This window comes from Mustelus asterias, unplaced genomic scaffold (genome assembly GCF_964213995.1).
Source record: "Mustelus asterias unplaced genomic scaffold, sMusAst1.hap1.1 HAP1_SCAFFOLD_1982, whole genome shotgun sequence".
Classification (NCBI taxonomy): domain Eukaryota; kingdom Metazoa; phylum Chordata; class Chondrichthyes; order Carcharhiniformes; family Triakidae; genus Mustelus; species Mustelus asterias.
Genome location: NW_027591927.1, coordinates 19,088 through 37,500, shown reverse-complemented (window position 1 = coordinate 37,500; position 18,413 = coordinate 19,088). Strand labels below are relative to the sequence as shown.

The 18,413-nt window shown below is 50.5% G+C and overlaps 1 protein-coding gene across 1 annotated transcript; it reads left to right on the top strand.

Moving 5' to 3' along the window:
• Nucleotides 1–25: 25 nt before the first annotated feature.
• LOC144489066 (uncharacterized) lies at nucleotides 26–17,844 on the top strand. Its single transcript, XM_078207019.1, has 2 exons — nucleotides 26–136; nucleotides 14,839–17,844. Exon 2 carries the CDS (start codon nucleotides 14,913–14,915, stop codon nucleotides 17,760–17,762), a length of 2,850 nt encoding a protein of 949 aa, XP_078063145.1. The 5' UTR covers nucleotides 26–136; nucleotides 14,839–14,912; the 3' UTR covers nucleotides 17,763–17,844.
• The last annotated feature ends 569 nt before the right edge of the window (nucleotides 17,845–18,413 follow it).

Sequence of the window (18,413 nt, the reverse complement as noted above, 5' to 3'; positions counted from 1 at the left end):
ATCTTCCATTGCGAGCTGACAGTATCCGATCCACATCCCCTCTAACTATTAAAACAAAAGAACTGCAGCAAACCCCCGGGTCGGATCATCCCCAGTGCAAACTCCCAACTCCGGCTCTCAACATCTCCAGAAGCAGGTGAGATATACTCACGGAAAACCATTCAAACATGCCCTCCGGGTGCTGTGTTGCTCACACAGATATTGGAGAGAAATGCCTTCGAGGGGCTGTGGAGGAGGTTACCCAGAGCAGGAGAAAGGATGAGAGGGGGGAGCGGTGCTACAGTTAACGTCAGGAAACTGAGAGAATCTGGGATTAATCCCCCTCGGAGCAGGTATGATAGAGGTGCTCAAAACCAGAAATGATTTTGGTACGGACAAAGCATACCATTCATAGAGTACATAGATTTGATTTATTATTGTCACATGTACTGAGATACAGTGAAAACTATTGTTTCCTTCGGGTGGCACAGTGGTACAGTGGTTAGCACCACTGCCTAACAGGAGGTCTATGGGGGGAGAGCGGGGCAGTGGGATTAGTTTGGGGATTGATACCGGGCTATGGGGACAGAGCGAGGCAGTGGGAGTAGTTTGGGGATTGATACAGGGCTATGGGGAGAGAGCGGGAAAGTGGGATTAGTTTGGGGATTGATACAGTGCTATGCGGAGAGAGCGGGACAGTGGGATTAGTTTGGGGATTGATACAGGGCTATGCGGAGAGAGCGGGGCAGTGGGATTAGTTTGGAGATTGATACAGTGCTATGCAGAGAGAGTGGGGCAGTGGGATTAGTTTGGGGATTGATACAGTGCTATGGGGAGAGAGTGGGGCAGTGGGATTAGTTTGAGGATTGATACAGTGCTATGTGGAGAGAGCGGGACAGTGGGATTAGTTTGGGGATTGATACAGGGCTATGGGGAGAGAGCGGGGCATTGGGATTTGTTTGGGATTGATACAGGGCTATGGGGAGAGAGCGGGGCATTGGGATTAGTTTGGGATTGATACAGGGCTATGGGGAGGGAGCAGTGCAGTGGGATTAGTTTGGGATTGATACAGGGCTATGGGGAGAGAGCGGGGCATTGGGATTAGTTTGGGATTGATACAGGGCTATGGGGAGAGAGCGGGGCATTGGGATTAGTTTGGGGATTGATACAGGGCTATGGGGAGATAGCGGGGCGGTGTGATTATTTCTGTATTCATGTGTCAAACGCCTAGAATTGCCACAATTGGGCGAATGGCTGTTGAGTGACTGAAGAACTCCTTCTTGATTCTTTGAGTTGTTTGATCCCACAATGGGTGGGTGTTTTCGATCTTATTCCTTCTTGCCCCACTGCCAGTGAGGATTTGGCGCTCAGCCAAGACTTCATTCTCCGCAGCGACACCAAGAGGTCGGAGGTTTCCCGCTCAGGTTTGTACCTCGACTCGATATTCTGTTGCTAATGTTCCCTGACGATTCGCTTCATGGCTACACATTCCCTGTAACCTCGTGTTGACTGGAAATCTGAATTCTGGTATCCTGGCTTGTGAAATGGATGATTCTCACACTGCTGGCTCAGGGCAGTTCCATCGTTTAACATCCATTCACCACCTCACCATGATACTGCCCCGCAAACAAGTTTGCCTCAGCCTGGTGTTATAAAGTGGAGCTTGACCCCCCCTCTCAGAGAACTAACACTTAACCATTGAAAGATAATTTTATTTGATTTGATTTGATTTATTATTGTCACGTGTATTAGTATGATGTGGTGTTGCCTGCGTTGGACTGGGGTAGGTCAGTAAGTAGTCTCAAACACCAGGTTAAAGACCAACAGGTTTATTTGGTAGCACGAGCTTTCAGAGCGCCGCTCCTTCACTCACCCGATGAAGGGGCAACACTCCAAAAGCTCGTGCTACCAAATAAACCTGTTGGACTTTAACCTCGTGTTGTGGGCCTACTTACGTGTATTAGTATACAGTGAAAAGTATTGTTTCTTGCGTGCTATACAGACAAAACATACCGTTCATAGAGTACATAGATTTGATTTATTATTGTCACATATATTGGGATACAGTGAAAAGTATTGTTTCTTGCGCGCTGTACAGACAAAGCATACCGTTCATACAGAAGGAAAGGAGAGAGTGCAGAATGTAGTGTTACAGTCATAGCTAGGGTGTAGAGAAAGATCAACTTAATGCAAGGTAGGTCCATTCAAAAGTCTGACAGCAGCAGGGAAGAAGCTGTTCTTGAGTCGGTTGGTGCGTGACCTCAGATTTTGTATCTTTTTCCCGATGGAAGAAGGTGGAAGAGAGAATGTCCGGGGTGCGTGGGGTCCTTGATTATGCTGGCTGCTTTTCCCGAGGCAGCGGGAAGTGTAGACAGAGTCAATGGATGGAAGGCTGGTTTGCGTGATGGATTGGGCTACATTCACAACCCTTTGTAGTTCCTTGCGGGCTTGGGTGGAGCAGGAGCCATACCAAGCTGTGATACATGTGGAAAGGATGCTTTCTATGGTGCATCTGTAAAAGTTAGTGAGAGTCATAGCTGACATGCCAAATTTCCTCAGTCTTCTGACAAAGTAGAGGCATTGATGGGGCTTTCTTAACTATAGCATCGGCATGGTGGGGGCGGGGGGGAACCAGGACAGGTTGTTGGTGATCTGGACACCTAAAAGCGTGAAGCTCTCGACCCTTTCTACTTCGTCCCCGTTGATGTAGACAGGGGCATGTTCTCCTTTACACTTCCTGAAGTCGAGGAAATACCTCACCTCATAAGTGGGTGAGAAATAAGTACAATCTGAGCTTCAGCAACTTTTTGTGATTAAATCAAAATAACTACCTGAGTAATCAACAAGAAACATTTTATCATAGAAATCATAGAAACCCTACAGTGCAGAAGGAGGCCATTCGGCCCATCGAGTCTGCACCGACCACAATCCCACCCAGGCCCTACCCCCACATATTTACCCACTAATCCCTCTAACCTACGCATCTCAGGGTCAATTTTAACCTGGCCAATCAACCTAACCCGCACATCTTTGGACTGTGGGAGGAAACCGGAGCACCCGGAGGAAACCCACGCAGACACGAGGAGAATGTGCAAACTCCACACAGACAGTGACCCGAGCCAGGAATCGAACCCGGGACCCTGGAGCTGTGAAGCAGCAGTGCTAACCACTGTGCTACCATGCCGCCATTATGTATCTGACTAACAGGGAATAGGATAACTAAACTATTAACAAACTGGATAACACATGATTCTAATGGAATGCTGTTTAGATAAATACAATTCCCACTCATTAACAAAAAAAATAGAATTTTTTAGTCATTCTCTAAATTACAACCAGGTTTGTCGACTTCCGGAATATTCTGTCTTCTTTACCATCTTCACTATCAAGATCAGGCTTTCTTTTAAGACATAAATGCAGCTATGAGAGTGGGCAAGTCTCCCTCGTTCTGGAGCTCTGAGCGGTGACAGGTGACAAGTGCTCTCCCAGTTTGTCTCACCGCCCCGTGTCTCTTATACCCCTGGTGACATATCAATATTTCCCACAATATAACTGGTACTCAGGTTACCAAAACATCAATTTCAAATCTAATAGGTGCTTGGTATCTAAGTGCCGAATTTAAACTGATTGGCTAAAATTCAAAAACAGCCTTGGAAACACTACTGTTTGGCTTTTGATGTTTCAGTCTGTGTACTGGCACCATTTGCACCCGCACTTATTTTTAACTTCCCAAAATAACACAGCTCTTTAAAGGCACCATGCAATGCTTTTTTTTACAAACACCATCTTTACAACACTGGTCTCATTACTGTCCACATCCAAAACCCTCAGTTCACCAACAAGCCATCTCTGTTATCATCCGGAACTCCACTAACCCAACTTTCACTCGATTGGTTCCATCGATGTGCCGCTGGGAGTTCCTGCATCACTGCCTCTGAACCAGAAGCTCCGGGCTCGAGTCTCACCTCTAGGACTTGATGGCCAAGGAAGGTGCGTTGGTAGTGCAGTCAAAGAGGCTGTATGTGCCAACCTGTAACATCCATCTAAGCATGCCAATGGCTGGTGGTAAGAGCGGGAGACCCCTGGTCCACCACACTTGATTTGGAGTGTCCCAACCCAGAGCACCCCACTCTCCTCCCCCACCACAAGCTATAAGCCCCTGGCAACAGACTCGTGACTTGTTCCAGGAATAACCAGCTATGGAAACGGATTCTGCTTCAGTGAACCACAAGACAATGAAAATACATCGTTAGTTCCTCAAAGATGCCTGGCAGAGGCAACTTCCCTTTTTAACTGATAGTTGTTTGAGTTTCTGGGCAGTTTCTAGTTGAGTGTTAACCAGAGAATTTATCGTAGAATCCCCACAGTGCAGAAGGAGGCCATTCAGCCCATCAAATCTACACTGAACGCAATCCCACCCAGGCCTTATCCCCGCAACCCCATGTATTTACCCTTCGAATCCCCTGACACTAAGGGGCAATTCAGCATGGCCAATCCACCTAACGCACATATATTTGGATTGTGGGAGGTAACCAGAGCATCCGGAGTAAACCCACGCAGACACGGGGAGAATGTGCAGACTCCACACAGACAGTGATCCGAGCTGGGAATCGAACCCGGGTCCCTGGCACTGTGAGGCAGCAGTGCTAACCACTGTGCCACTGCGCCGCCCAAGTTTTAACCCAAGTCAGGAATTGAGAAACGCACTGACTAACTGGTCTGTGGTTACCATTGCTTTATCCAGACACCTTTGCAACAAGTTGAGGTTTCCCCATCTCTACCACCCTTTCAGGCAATGGGTTTGAGATTCCCACCGGCCTCTGGTGAAAAAGCTTTTCCCCAAATCCTCTCTAATCATTTTATCGCGCGCTTCAAAGCTATGCACCACCCCCCAGCCACTGACACTGAGTTCGATTCCCGGCTTGGATCACTGTCTGTGTGGAGTTTGCATGTTCTCCCCGTGTCTGTGTGGGTTTCCTCCGGGTGCTCTGGTTTCCTCCCACAGTCCAAAGATATGCAGGTTAAGTGAATTGGCCATGCTAAATTGCCTCTTAATGTCCAAAGATGTGCGGGTTAAGTGGATTGGCCATGCTAAATTGCACCTTAGTGTCCAAAGATGTGTAGGTTAAGTGGATTGGCCGTGCTAAAATGCTCCGTAGTGTCCAAAGATGTGCAGGTTAGGTGGATTGGCCATGCTAAATTGCTCCTTAGTGTCCAAAGATGTGTAGGTTAAGTGGATTGGCCATGCTAAATTGCCCCTTAGTGTCCAAAGATGTGCGGGTTCGGTGGATTGGCCATGCTAAATTGCCCCTTAGTGTCCAAAGATGTGCGGGTTAGGTGAATTGGCCATGTTAAATTGCCCCTTAGTGTCCAAAGATGTGCGGGTTAGGTGGATTGGCTATGCTAAATTGCTCCTTAGTGTCGGGGGACTAGCTAGGGTAAATATGTGGGGTTATGGGGATAGGGCCTGGGTGGGATTGTGGTCAGTGCAGACTCAATGCCTCCTTCTGCACTGTAGGGGTTCAATGATTTCATCTCTCTCTCTCCAGGCTCCCTTACAATTTTGTACATTTCAATCAGATCTCCCCTCAGCCTCCAAGGAGAACAACCCCAGTCTCTCCAATCTTTCCTCCCAGCCGCAATCATCCCAGTCCTAGGTGGCACTATCCTGGTCAACCTCCTCTCTACAGCGATTTTGTCCTTTCTGTAATTGGGTGTATTCATAGACTGACCTTAAACGTGAGTGTTGGTCACAGTTCAGGAATAGATTTCTTTAAAGTTTATTTATTAGTCAGAAGTAGGCTTACATTAACACTGCAATGGAGTTACTGTGAAAACCCCCTAGTCTCAAACCAGCCTCCCACCCATTGACTCTGTCTACACTTCCGGCTGCCTCGGGAAAAGCAGCCAGCATAATCAAGGACCCCACGCACTCCGGATATTCTCCCTTCCACCTTCTTCCGTCAGGAAAAAGATATAAAAGTCTGAGGACACGCACCAACCGACTCAAGAACAGCTTCTTCCCTGCTGCTGTCAGACTTTTGAATGGACCTACCTTGCATTAAGTTGATCTTTCTCTACACCCTAGCTGTGACTGTAACACTACATTCTGCACTCTCTCCTTTCCTTCTCTATGAACGGTATGCTTTGTCTGTATAGTGCGCAAGAAACAATACTTTTCACTGCATCCCAATACATGTGACAATAATAAATCAAATCAAATCAAATTAAAACAGTCGCCACACTCCGGCACCTGTTCAGTTACACTGAGGGAGAATTCAGCACAGCCCAATGCACCCTAACCAGCACACAACAAAGAACAAAGAACAGTACAGCACAGGAACAGGCCCGTCAGCCCTCCAAGCCTGTGCTGATCACATTGTCCTATCGAGAACAATCCCTGTATCCCTCTATTCTCCGTCTGTTCATGTTTCTATCCAGATAAGTCTTAAATGTGGCTAACGTATCTGCCTCAACCACCTCACTTGGCAGCGCATTCCAGGCCCCCACCACCCTCTGTGTAAAAAACTTCCCCCGCACATCTCCACTGAACCTCTCCCAGTTGAACTTGTGCTCCCGTGTAATTATCATTTTTGTCCTGGGAAAAAGTTTCCAACTGTTCACCCTATCCATACCCTTCATAATTTCATAAACTTCTATCAGATCGCCCCTCAGCCCTGATGCACTATCAAGCAAAGACTAGTTTGTATGCAAGAACAAATAGACTTTTATTCGCAAAAGACTTGGAGCACACCCATGCCGATGAACTGGTCCAAAGACTGAGGCAGGAGGTGGGGAGCAGTCACCTTTATACCTGGACCAGGGGGGGAGGAGTCTCAGGCAGGGTCAGCAGGGGCATGCCCAGGCATGTCACACACACACAGGCAATCAGCTTAACAGTGGTTTACCACATTCACCCCCTGCTTTTAAAAAAGAGTCCGGCGGGGGTGAGGTGGGTGGAACGATATGGGACGCATGCGGTCGGGATCGGGACCGATGACCCCGTTTTCCACAACACAACCAAGGATGGCGAGGCGGCGTGTGCGGAATACGCACTTCTCCTTATTATAGGTCAGATTTAGGAGTGTGGCGGTGTGGAGGAATTTGTAGAGGTTGGCGTCGTGGTCCTGCTGATCATGGCCGCAGATGGTGACGTTATCCAGGTACGAGAAGGTGGTCCGCAGCCCGTTCTGGTCTACCATTCGGTCCATCTCACGCTGGAAAACCGAGACCCCGTTGGTGACGCCGAAGGGGACCCTAAGGAAGTGATAGAGGTGACCATCCGCCTCGAAGGCAGTATATTGGCGGTCTTCTGGGCGGATAGGGAGCTGGTAGTGTGCAGATTTTAAGTCGATGGTGGAGAACACACGATATTGCGCAATCTGATTAACCATGTCAGATATGCGGGGAAGGGGGTACGCGTCCAGCTGCGTGTATCAGTTAATGGTCTGACTGTAGTCAATGACCATGCGGTGTTTCTCCCCAGTCTTAGCAACTACTACTTGGGCCCTCCAGGGGCTGGTACTGGCCTCAATGATCCTCTCCCCTAGGAGCCGTTGTACTTCGGGCCTGATAAAAGTTCGATCGCATCCTTGTAAGTTTCAGTGTCTCTGATCATCGAGAATACTTGATCGCTTACCCGAGCGTGGAGCACGTGTAGCTTGTCGGTTTCGGTCCGAACAACGGAGGCGGAGAGGAAGGTTTTGAAACATCGCAGCCAGTGATCGAAGCTGTTAGAGGCTCCTACAGCTTGGGGACCCAATTCGAGTCTATCGGGTTTTAGTATCTGCTCCATCCCAAAACTTTTGCTAATAAAATTGATGCACTATCAATCAAGCAAAGACTAGTTTATATGCAAGAACAAATAGGCTTTTATGAGCGAAAGACTTGGAGCACACCCATGCCGATGAACTGGTCCAGAGACTGAGGCAGGGGGGTGGGGAGCAGTCACCTTTATAGCTGGACCAGAGGGGGGGAGGAGTCTCAGGCAGGGCCGGCAGGGCATGTCCAGGCATGTCACACACACACACAGGCAATAAGCTAACAGTGGTTTACCACAGCCCCCGTCTTTCCAGGGAGAACAATCCCAGTTTATTCAATATCTCCTCAAAGTTAATAGCCTCCATTCCAGGCAATATCCTGGTAAACCTTTTCTGTAACTCCCTCCAAAGCCTCCACATCCTCCTGATAGTGTGGTGACCAGAATTGGACACAGTATTCCAAATGTGGCCTAACCAATGTTTTATACAACGTTAACAGAATTTGCCAACTTTGATACTCAATGCCCCGTCCCAATGAAGGCAAGCATGCCAAATGCTTTCTTCACAACCTTTTCCACCTGTGCTGCCACTTTTAAGGATCTGTGGACCTGCACGCCCAGATCTCTCTGTGTGTCTGTGTCACATCTTTGGACTGTGGGAGGAAACATGAGCACCCGGAGGAAACCCACGCAGACATGGGGGAGAAAGTGCAGATTCCACACAGACAGTGACCCAAGTCGGGAATCGAACCCGGGTCCCTGGCGTTGTGAGGCAGCAGTGCTAACCACTGCACCACTGTGCCGCCCCACAGCACTTGCCCTCTGCCCAATACAGATTGTATATTCTATTAATGCATGTTAATGTTCTCACTGGAACGACGGAGGTTGAAGGGAGGACCTCATAGAACATAGAACATAGAACATAAAACAGTACAGCACAGAACAGGCCCTTCGGCCCATGATGTTGTGCCGAGCTTTATCTGAAACCAAGATCAAGCTATCCCACTCTCTATCATCCTGGTGTGCTCCATGTGCCTATCCAATAACTGCTTAAATGTTCCTAAAGTGTCTGACTCCACTATCACTGCAGGCAGTCCATTCCACACCCCAACCACTCTCTGCGCAAAGAACCTACCTCTGATATCCTTCCTATATCTCCCACCATGAACCCTATGGTTATGCCCCCTTGTAATAGCTCCATCCACCCGAGGAAATAGTCTTTGAACATTCACTCTATCTATCCCCTTCATCATTTCATAAACATCTATTAAGTCTCCCCTCAGCCTCCTCCGCTCCAGAGAGAACAGCCCTAGCTCCCTCAACCTTTCCTCATAAGACCTACCCTCCAAACCAGGCAGCATCCTGGTAAATCTCCTCTGCACTCTTTCCAGCGCTTCCACATCCTTCTTCTAGTGAGGTGACCAGAACTGCACACAATATTCCAAATGTAGTCTCACCAAGGTCATGTACAGTTGCAGCATAACCCCACGGCTCTTAAACTCCAACCCCCTGTTAATAAAAGCTAACACACTGATGCGCGATTAATTCACTCGGGAGGCTGGATCGTACCCGGGAAATATTGGCTTTTATTAGCAACAAGAATGGAGCATACTGCTTAACAATACAATCCCAGACTAAAGGGTCACTAGGAAGTGCAGTGACCTTTATACTCCTATAGGTAGGCGGAGCCAACCGGAGTGTACCACAGAACAATACCAACAGGTGGAACACCCCAACCCTAACCCCAACAGTAACAAGAGTAACATATGTACAAGTATCCATAGTGATAACCATCTATGGTTCAGTACTCATAGTGGTAACCATCTATGGTTCACCACACACACTATAGGCCTTCTTCACAGCTCTATCCACTTGAGTGGCAATCTTTAGAGATCTGTGGATATGGACCCCAAGATCTCTCTGTTCCTCCACAGTCTTCAGAACCCTACCTTTGACCCTGTAATCCACATTTAAATTAGTCCGACCAAAATGAATCACCTCACATTTATCAGGGTTAAACTCCATTTGCCATTTTTCAGCCCAGCTTTGCATCCTATCTATGTCTCTTTGCAGACTACAACAGCCCTCCACCTCATCCACTACTCCACCAATCTTGGTGTCATCAGCAAATTTACTGATCCACCCTTCAGCCCCCTCCTCTAAGTCATTAATAAAAATCACAAACAGCAGAGGACCAAGCACTGATCCCTGTGGCACTCCGCTAGCAAACTGCCTCCAGTCTGAAAATTTTCCATCCACCACCACCCTCTGTCTTCGATCAGACAGCCAGTTACCTATCCAATCGCCAACTTTCCCTCTATCCCACACCTCCTTACTTTCATCATAAGCCGACCATGGGGGATCTTATCAAACGCCTTACTAAAATCCATGTATATGACATCAACTGCCCTACCTTCATCAACGCACTTAGTTACCTCCTCAAAAAATTCAATCAAATTTGTGAGGCACGACTTGCCCTTCACGAATCCGTGCTGACTATCCCGGATTAATCCGCATCTTTCTAAATGGTCGTAAATCCCATCCCCAAGGACCTTTTCCATCAATTTACCAACCACCGAAGTAAGACTAACCGGTCTATGATTACCAGGGTCATTTCTATTCCCTTTCTTAAACAGAGGAACAACATTCGCCACTCTGCAGTCCTCTGGCACCATCCCCGTGGACAGCGAGGACACAAAGGTCAAAGCCAAAGGCTCTGCAATCTCATCCCTTGCCTCCCAAAGAATCTTAGGATATATTTCATCAGGCCCAGGGGACTTATCGACCTTCAGTTTATTCAAAACTGCCAGTATATCCTCCCTCCGAACATCTATTTCCTCCAGCCTATTAGCTTGTAACACCTTCTCTTCCTCAAAAACATGGCCCCTCTCCTTGGTGAACACTGAAGAAAAGTATTCATTCATCACCTCACCTATCTCTACTGACTCCATACACAAGTTCCCACTACTGTCCTTGACCGGCCCTAACCTCACCCTGGTCATTCTTTTATTCCTCACATAAGAGTAAAAAGCCTTGGGGTTTTCCTTGATCCGACCCGCCAAGGACTTCTCATGTCCCCTCCTAGCTCTCCTAAGCCCCTTTTTCAGCTCATTCCTTGCTAACTTGTAACCCTCAATCGAGTCATCTGAACCTTGTTTCCTCATCCCTACATAAGCTTCCCTCTTCCTTTTCACCTCTTTTGTGAACCATGGTTCCCTCACTCGGCCATTTCCTCTCTGCCTGACAGGGACATACCTATCAAGGACACCCAGTATTTGTTCCTTGAATAAGTTCCATTTTTCATTAGTTCCTTTCCCTGACAGTTTCTGTTCCCAACTTATGCCCCCTAATTCTTGCCTAATCGCATCATAATTACCTCTCCCCCAATTGTAAACCTTACCCTGCCGTACGGCCCTATCCCTCTCCATTGCAATAACAAAAGACACCGAATTGTGGTCACTATCTCCAAAGTGCTCTCCCACAACCAAATCTAACACTTGGCCCGGTTCATTTCCCAGTACCAAATTCAATGTGGCCTCACCTCTTGTCGGCCTATCCACATATTGTGTCAGGAAACCCTCCTGCACACACTGCACAAAAACTGCCCCATCCGAACTATTTGACCCACAAAGGTTCCAATCAATATTTGGAAAGTTAAAGTCCCCCATGACAACTACCCTGTGACCCCCACACATATCCATAATCTGCTTAGCAATTTCTTCCTCCACATCTCTATTACTATTTGGGGGCCTATAGTAAACTGCTAACAACGTGACCGTTCCTTTCCTATTTCTAACCTCAGCCCATATTACCTCAGTGTGCAGATCCCCCTCGAAGTGCCTTTCCGCAGCCGTTAAACTATCCTTGATTAACAATGCTACTCCTCCACCTCTTTTACCAGCTTCCCTACACTTACTGAAACATCTATACCCCGGAACGTCCAACAACCATTCCTGTCCTTGTTCTACCCACGTCTCCGTAATGGCCACAACATAGAGGTTTACAAGATTATGAGGGGAATGGACAGAGTGGTTAGTCAGATGTTCTTTCCTAGGGTGGAAAAGTACTCGGGGACATAGGTTTAAGGTGCGTGGGGAAAAGTTTAGAGGAGATGTGCGAGGTAAGTTTTTTTACACAGAGGGTGGTGAATGTCTGGAACGCGCTGCCCGGGGAGGGGGTGGGAGCGGGTACGATAGCGGCATTTAAGGGGCAACTAGACAAATACATGAATAGGATGGGAATGGAAGGATACGGACTCTGTAAGTGCGTACGGTTTTAGTTCAGTCGGGCATCATGATCGGCACAGGCTTGGAGGGCCGAAGGGCCTGTCCCTGTGCTGGAGTGTTCTGTGTTCTTTATTCATATTAGAAATAGCCAGGGAAAGAAGTCGCTCGTGGGAATACTTTACAGTGGCACACAGATAGCATAGGTCAAGTGTAGGTCAAGTGTAGGTCAAGAATTAATGTCACTGCAATAAATATGGATGATTTAATTATCATACGGGAAAGTCAAATTGTCCTTTCAGGCTTTCATAAGAGGGAACCATTTCTGTCTTTGACGCCCTTGCCCTATTGCCCTTGAGAGGCTGGTGGTGAGCCAGTTAGTCTTTGCCAGGGCATTTCCAGTCATGAGCCAACCACACTGCTGTGGTTTTGGGGTCACTCGTCGGACAAGGGCAGCAGACTTCCTTCCCCTCTACCAAGCTGACCTGCACAGCAACCTTTTCACCCTGACCCATATTATTATGACTTTTTTTCATTCATTCATGGGACATGGGCGTCGCTGGGCAAACCACCATTTATTGCCCATCCCTAGTTGCCCTTGGAGAGGCAGTTGAGAGTCAACCACATTGCTGTGGCTCTGGAGTCACATGTAGGCCAGACTGGGGTAAGGGCAGCAGATTTCCTTCCCTAAAGGGAACCGGATGGGTTTTTCCGACAATGGGTCATCAGTAGATTCTTAATTCCAGATTCCGGGAGCTCGACACCATCCAGGACAAAGCAGCCCCGCTCGATCGACACGCTAACCACAAACACTCACTCCCTCCACCACCGACGCACAGTGACAGCCGTGTGTACCATCTACAAGATGCACCGCAGCGACTCACCAAGGCTCCTTCAATAGCACCTTCCAAACCCGCCACCTCTACCATCTAGAAGGACAAGGGGGAGGCGCAGCAGACACATGAGGGACACCACCACCAGAAAGTTCCCCCTCCGAGCCACTCACCATCCCGACTTGGAAATATATCAGCCGTTCTTTCACTGTCACTGGGGTCAAAATCCTGGAACTCCCTCCCTAACAGCACTGTGGGTGTACCTACCCCACACAGGGACTGACTGATGTCCAATAACAATTCTGGAACTCCCTCTCTAACAGCACTGTGGGTGTACCTACCCCACACGGGGACTAACTGATGTCCAATAACAATCCTGGAACTCCCTCCCTAACAGCACTGTGGGTGTACCTACCCCACACGGGGACTAACTGATGTCCAATAACAATCCTGGAACTCCCTCCCTAACAGCACTGTGGGTGTACCTACCCCACACGGGGACTGACTGATGTCCAATAACAATCCTGGAACTCCCTCCCCAACAGCACTGTGGGCGTACCAACCCCACACAGGGACAGACTGATGTCCAATCACAATCCCAGAACTCCTTCCCTAACAGCACTGTGGGTGTACCTACCCCACACAGGGACTGCAGCGGGTACAAGATGGCGGCTCACCCATCACCTTCTCAGGGGCGTGATTAGGGATGGGGAGTGAATGCTGGGCCTGACCAGCGAGGCCCACATACAAATTGGAAGGTTGGGGGAATAATCCAGACATTATTACCTTTGAAGCTCTCGACTCCAGCCCTCCGGGACCCCTTATCGACCTCCCTCGTACTCAAAACCACTCCCCGCCCACCCTCCTCCTATCCCTAACCACTGACCAAATCAGAAGACCCCATCCTAAGTGCTGTGACTGCTTTGTTGTGGACATGGGCGTCGCTGGCTGGCCATCATTTATTGCCCATCCGGAGTTGCCCTTGCCTAGGCTATTTCAGAGGGCAGTTGAGAGTCATCAGTAGATTCTTAATTCCAGATATTTTTTATTGTATTCAAATTCCACCATCTGCCGTGGCGGGATTCGAACATGGGTCCCCAGAACATTAGCTGAGTTTCTGGATTAATAGTCCAGCAATAATACCTTCAGGCCATCACCTCCTCTCCCCCCAAACATTACCCCCCCCTCCCCGCCCCCTTCACAAAGATGTGCAGGTTAGGGGGATTGGCCATGCTAAATTGTCCCTTAGTGTCAAGGGGATTAGCAGGGTAACTACATGGGGATACGAGATAGGGCCTGGGTTCGGAGTGTTGTTGGTGCAAGCGCGATGGACTAAATAGCTTGGGGCCCCCACATCGCCCCTCTGCATTGTCCCCCCCTGCATAGCCCCTCTAAATAGCCCCGTCCCCATCATTAACTCCACGCCCCCATCACCCTCACCCCCCCACCGGCACACTGGCAGTTCCTGATGTCCGCTGCTGAGGTGTCTGCTGGGCACGGCCAGGGTGTCAAGTCAGCACTGCCAGGGTGTCTGGTCCGCACTGCCAGGTGGGTACTGCCCCCCATCTCCCCCCCCCCCCCCCCCCCCCTCCTCCCCGGTATGACCAGCTCGCCAGGTCTACACTTGTGCTGACCAGTAGCAACTCACGGTGGCGTGACATCTTGCTGGAGAGTTGGGGGGGGCGGGGGGTCCGGTTTGGGGGGGGGTGGGTGAGGTGGGTGGAAGCAGCTGGGAGGGAGGATGGGTGGGAAGCATACAGGCCGATCCCCCTCCCAATTGAAATCCGGTCCATCTCATGCCAGTAAGGTTGGCACCCTTTCTGGGCTTGAGGCAGTTTTGCGCCACTTGGAAGGGGCAGGGGTGATCGGGAACCGCTGGGCGTGGGTCTGAATGGGATTGTTGGCTCCGTGCAGTATTTTCCCAGCTTGCCGCACTGATGGCAGGCACGGCGAGGTGGTAAAGTGGCACCGGTGACGATCATTGGAGAAAAGCTTTGTGAAATTTCTTGACCGAATTAACCATTGAAATCTACCCTAATTCCAGGCACACAAAACCTCGGGAACGACTCCTCCAGTAACCTTTCCCGCTCAAACAGCAGCAGCCCCAGGGCAGCGGGCATGCCGAGATGGAACGCCAATGGGCTGCGGCTTCTCTGCCTTTGTCTGGTGCTGGCGTGGCCCACGGTGCCAGCCTACAGCTTCAGGAACTGCATCCAGGACGCCAGCCACCCGGGCACCTTCCGTTGCATCCACCGCTTCCTGACGCGGGTCTCCAGTGCTGTGGCAGACCTGCCCCCCAGCGCACTGCACCTTAACATCTCCCACAACTGGCTGACCCACCTGGAGGCGGGCAGCTTTGTCCACCTACCCGGCCTACTCACCCTCCGCCTGGATTGCAACCGCCTCGAGAGCGCTTGCTGTGGCGCCTTCCGTAACCTCAGCCACCTCCTGACCCTCAACCTCTCCTACAACAGCATCGCCAGCCTGGCGCCGTCCGACTTCCCCGGGCTGGGGCAACTGCGCCACCTCCTGCTCCACCACAACCGCCTATCCACCATCGAGCCCAACGCCCTGGTCTCACTGGCCAACCTTCAGACGCTCATCCTGGGCTCCAACCAGCTTTGGAATTTCTCCCGCGCAATCCAGGCGGTGACCGCCCTCGCCAACCTGACTCACCTGGACCTGGGCAACAACCGGTTGGGGTCCCTCCGACACTCCAGCCCCCTCCCGCCCTCCCTCCAGTCCCTCAACCTCTCCAACAACTCCCTTGCCGCCCTCGACTGCGCGCACAACTTCCTCAACCTCAACCTCACCCTGGACCTGTCCTCCAATAAACTCGCCCGGGCTTCTGATTTCGCCAATGTTGACCTGACGAACGTCCGTCTCCTGATCGTCAGCCACAACCCCCTGAACGTCACTGCCTTCCTCCGAGCCGGTGGGCTGGACCTGCGGAGGGTTCAGTACTCCGGCCTAGGGCTGGGCAGCCGGGGGAAGCTCGCTGACCTCTGCGGCCGTCTGGGCGGGAGGCCGATGGAGCGTCTGGTCCTGCAGGATAATCGGATCTCCTTCCTCGCTACCCGTTCCCTAGCCCAGTGCCCGCCCGTCGGAGCCTGGGATTTGTCACACAATCTGCTCAATTCAGTTGGCTGCCTTGACTTTGTCCCCGGGCCCAAGCGAGTCACCTCGTTCGCGGCGGAACACAACAAGATCCAGAAGCTACCCTCTTGCTTCAAGGATGGGAAGTCAGTGCTCACATTCCCCAAACTAACCCGCCTCTCCTTCCGCTACAACTGGATCTTTAACATCGACTGTCACGCCTTCTCCTACGCCCCCCGTCTCCAGAACTTGATGCTAAACATTAATAATGTCGCCATGATCTCCAAGGCGGCCTTCTCCAACCTCACCCACCTCCTGCACCTCAGACTCGACAACAACCTTATCACCGACATCTACTCGGAGACCTTCCGCGACCTCCGGAGCCTCCGGAGCCTCAACCTCAGGAACAACCGCATCTCTATCATTTTCCAGGAGGTCTTCTCCGGCCTGGGACAGCTGGACATCTTGGACCTGGGGGGCAACAAGATCCGAAACCTGACCAGCCGGTCCTTCAGCGGGTTGCGGAGTCTGTCCAAACTCTACCTGGATAGGAATTACATCAGCCACATCACAAGTGAGATCTTCAGCCAGCTGCCGTGGCTGGGAGTTCTGGACCTGGACAACAATCGGATCCGGTACAACACCGGCCTGGTGGCAAGGTCTCCCTTCGTCAACCTGACCAAGCTCTACATCCTCAAGCTACAATCCCAGCAGCCTTACGGCATCAATATCATCCCCCCAGAGTTCTTCAAAGGCCTGGTCTCCCTGAGGGACCTCTACATAGGGAACAATAAAATGTCACTGTCCGAGGACGTGTTCGAAGACCTGGTCAACTTAAGGATGCTCTCCATGTCCGACTCCTACAACGGGGTCCACAGCTTGAGTCCCAGGACCTTCAAGAACCTTCAGAAGCTGAAGAGGCTCAACTTGGAGAACGTGGGCCTCCGTTTCATGTCCGTCAACATCTTTGGGGACCTGCCCAACCTCAGGACGCTCTTCCTGGGTAAGAACGCCATTCAGACTATCAACAGCACCGTGCTGGAGCGCCTACCTTCCCTGGCCTACCTGGATTTACGCAAGAACCCATTCCCTTGCATCTGCGCCAACAGCTGGTTCAAGAACTGGTCCCCCTCCAACCCCAGGGTCCAGGTGGTCTATTTTTACAACCAGACCTGTGTGGACCAGTCAACTGAATACCTGCACAAGTTTGACGCCCGTGTCTGCTACTTGGATATCGGGCATCTGATGTTCCAAATTACCTTGCCCATCTTGTTGGCATCCATGTTGGCCCCCGTGCTCTACAGCAAGGGGTACTGGCACGCCAAATATGGCTTTTACATTCTGCGCTCCTGGTTCAACGACCACAGGGGACGGGCAGAGGATGGGCAGAGTTACACATACGACGCGTTCATCTCCTACAACTCCAATGATGAGGGTTGGGTGCTGCAAGAGCTAGTGCCAAGCTTGGAGATGGAGGGGCCCGAAGACTTCAGGCTGTGCCTGCACCACCGGGACTTCCAACCGGGGAAGTACATCATTGACAACATTGTGGACAGCATCTACCAGAGCCGCAAGACCATCTGCGTGATGAGCCGTAGCTACCTGGACAGCGAATGGTGCTCGATGGAGCTCCAGCTGGCCAGCTACAGGCTGTTCCATGAACTCAGGGATATCATCATCCTTGTCTTCCTGGAGAAGATCCCGGATGCCGAGCTCTCCACCTACCACCGGATGAGGAAGGTGATGAGGAAGAAGACCTACATCCAGTGGCCGTCCGAACTGGAAGCTCAGAAGCTCTTCTGGGTCAAAGTTAGAGAGGCGATTAAAGGGCCCAGCCTCGCCCAAGGGAGGGACCCTGTCACTGGGAGCTGAACTTCTGAAGCTTTTCCGAAACGTAGCGTGAGATTTCCAGCCAATCTCCAAACTGCATTTCCATTTCCCCCCCAGTCCTGCTGCCCACCCCCTCCACCCCCCCCCCACCCCCCCGTCAACCCCAACAGTTTCTCCCCATTGTAAATATTATAGAAACTCAAGTACAGTCACAAAATGCACAAAATAAAGTCAAAATGGACCCACTTGACGTCTCAATGTTGTATTTCCCTCCACTCCCCCTGCCAACCTGACACTGAGAGGGTGGTAAATTCACCCACTCCCACTGCCAACCTGACACTGAGAGGGTGGTAAATTCACCCACTCCCCCACTGCCAACACAACACTGAGACGGTTGTGAATTCACCAGCATAAATTTAAAGCTTATTTATTAGTGTCACAAGTCGGCTTACATTAACACTGCAATGAAGTTACTACGAAAATCCCCCTGGTCACCACACTCCGGCGCCTGTTCGGGTACACTGAGGGAGAATTTGGCATGGCCAATCCACATAACCTACATATCTTTGCCTCTTAGTGAGTAAAGATGTGTAGGTTAGATGGATTGGCCATGCTAAATTGCCCCTTAGTGTCCAAAGATACACTATTATTCCCGCGAAACTCATCTCCAAGCTCCGTGGCCTGGGCCTCGGC

What these genes read in the sequence shown, in the direction of transcription:
- LOC144489066 (XM_078207019.1), top strand. Translation starts at nt 14,913, where the DNA reads ATGCCGAGATGGAACGCCAATGGGCTGCGGCTTCTCTGCCTTTGTCTG.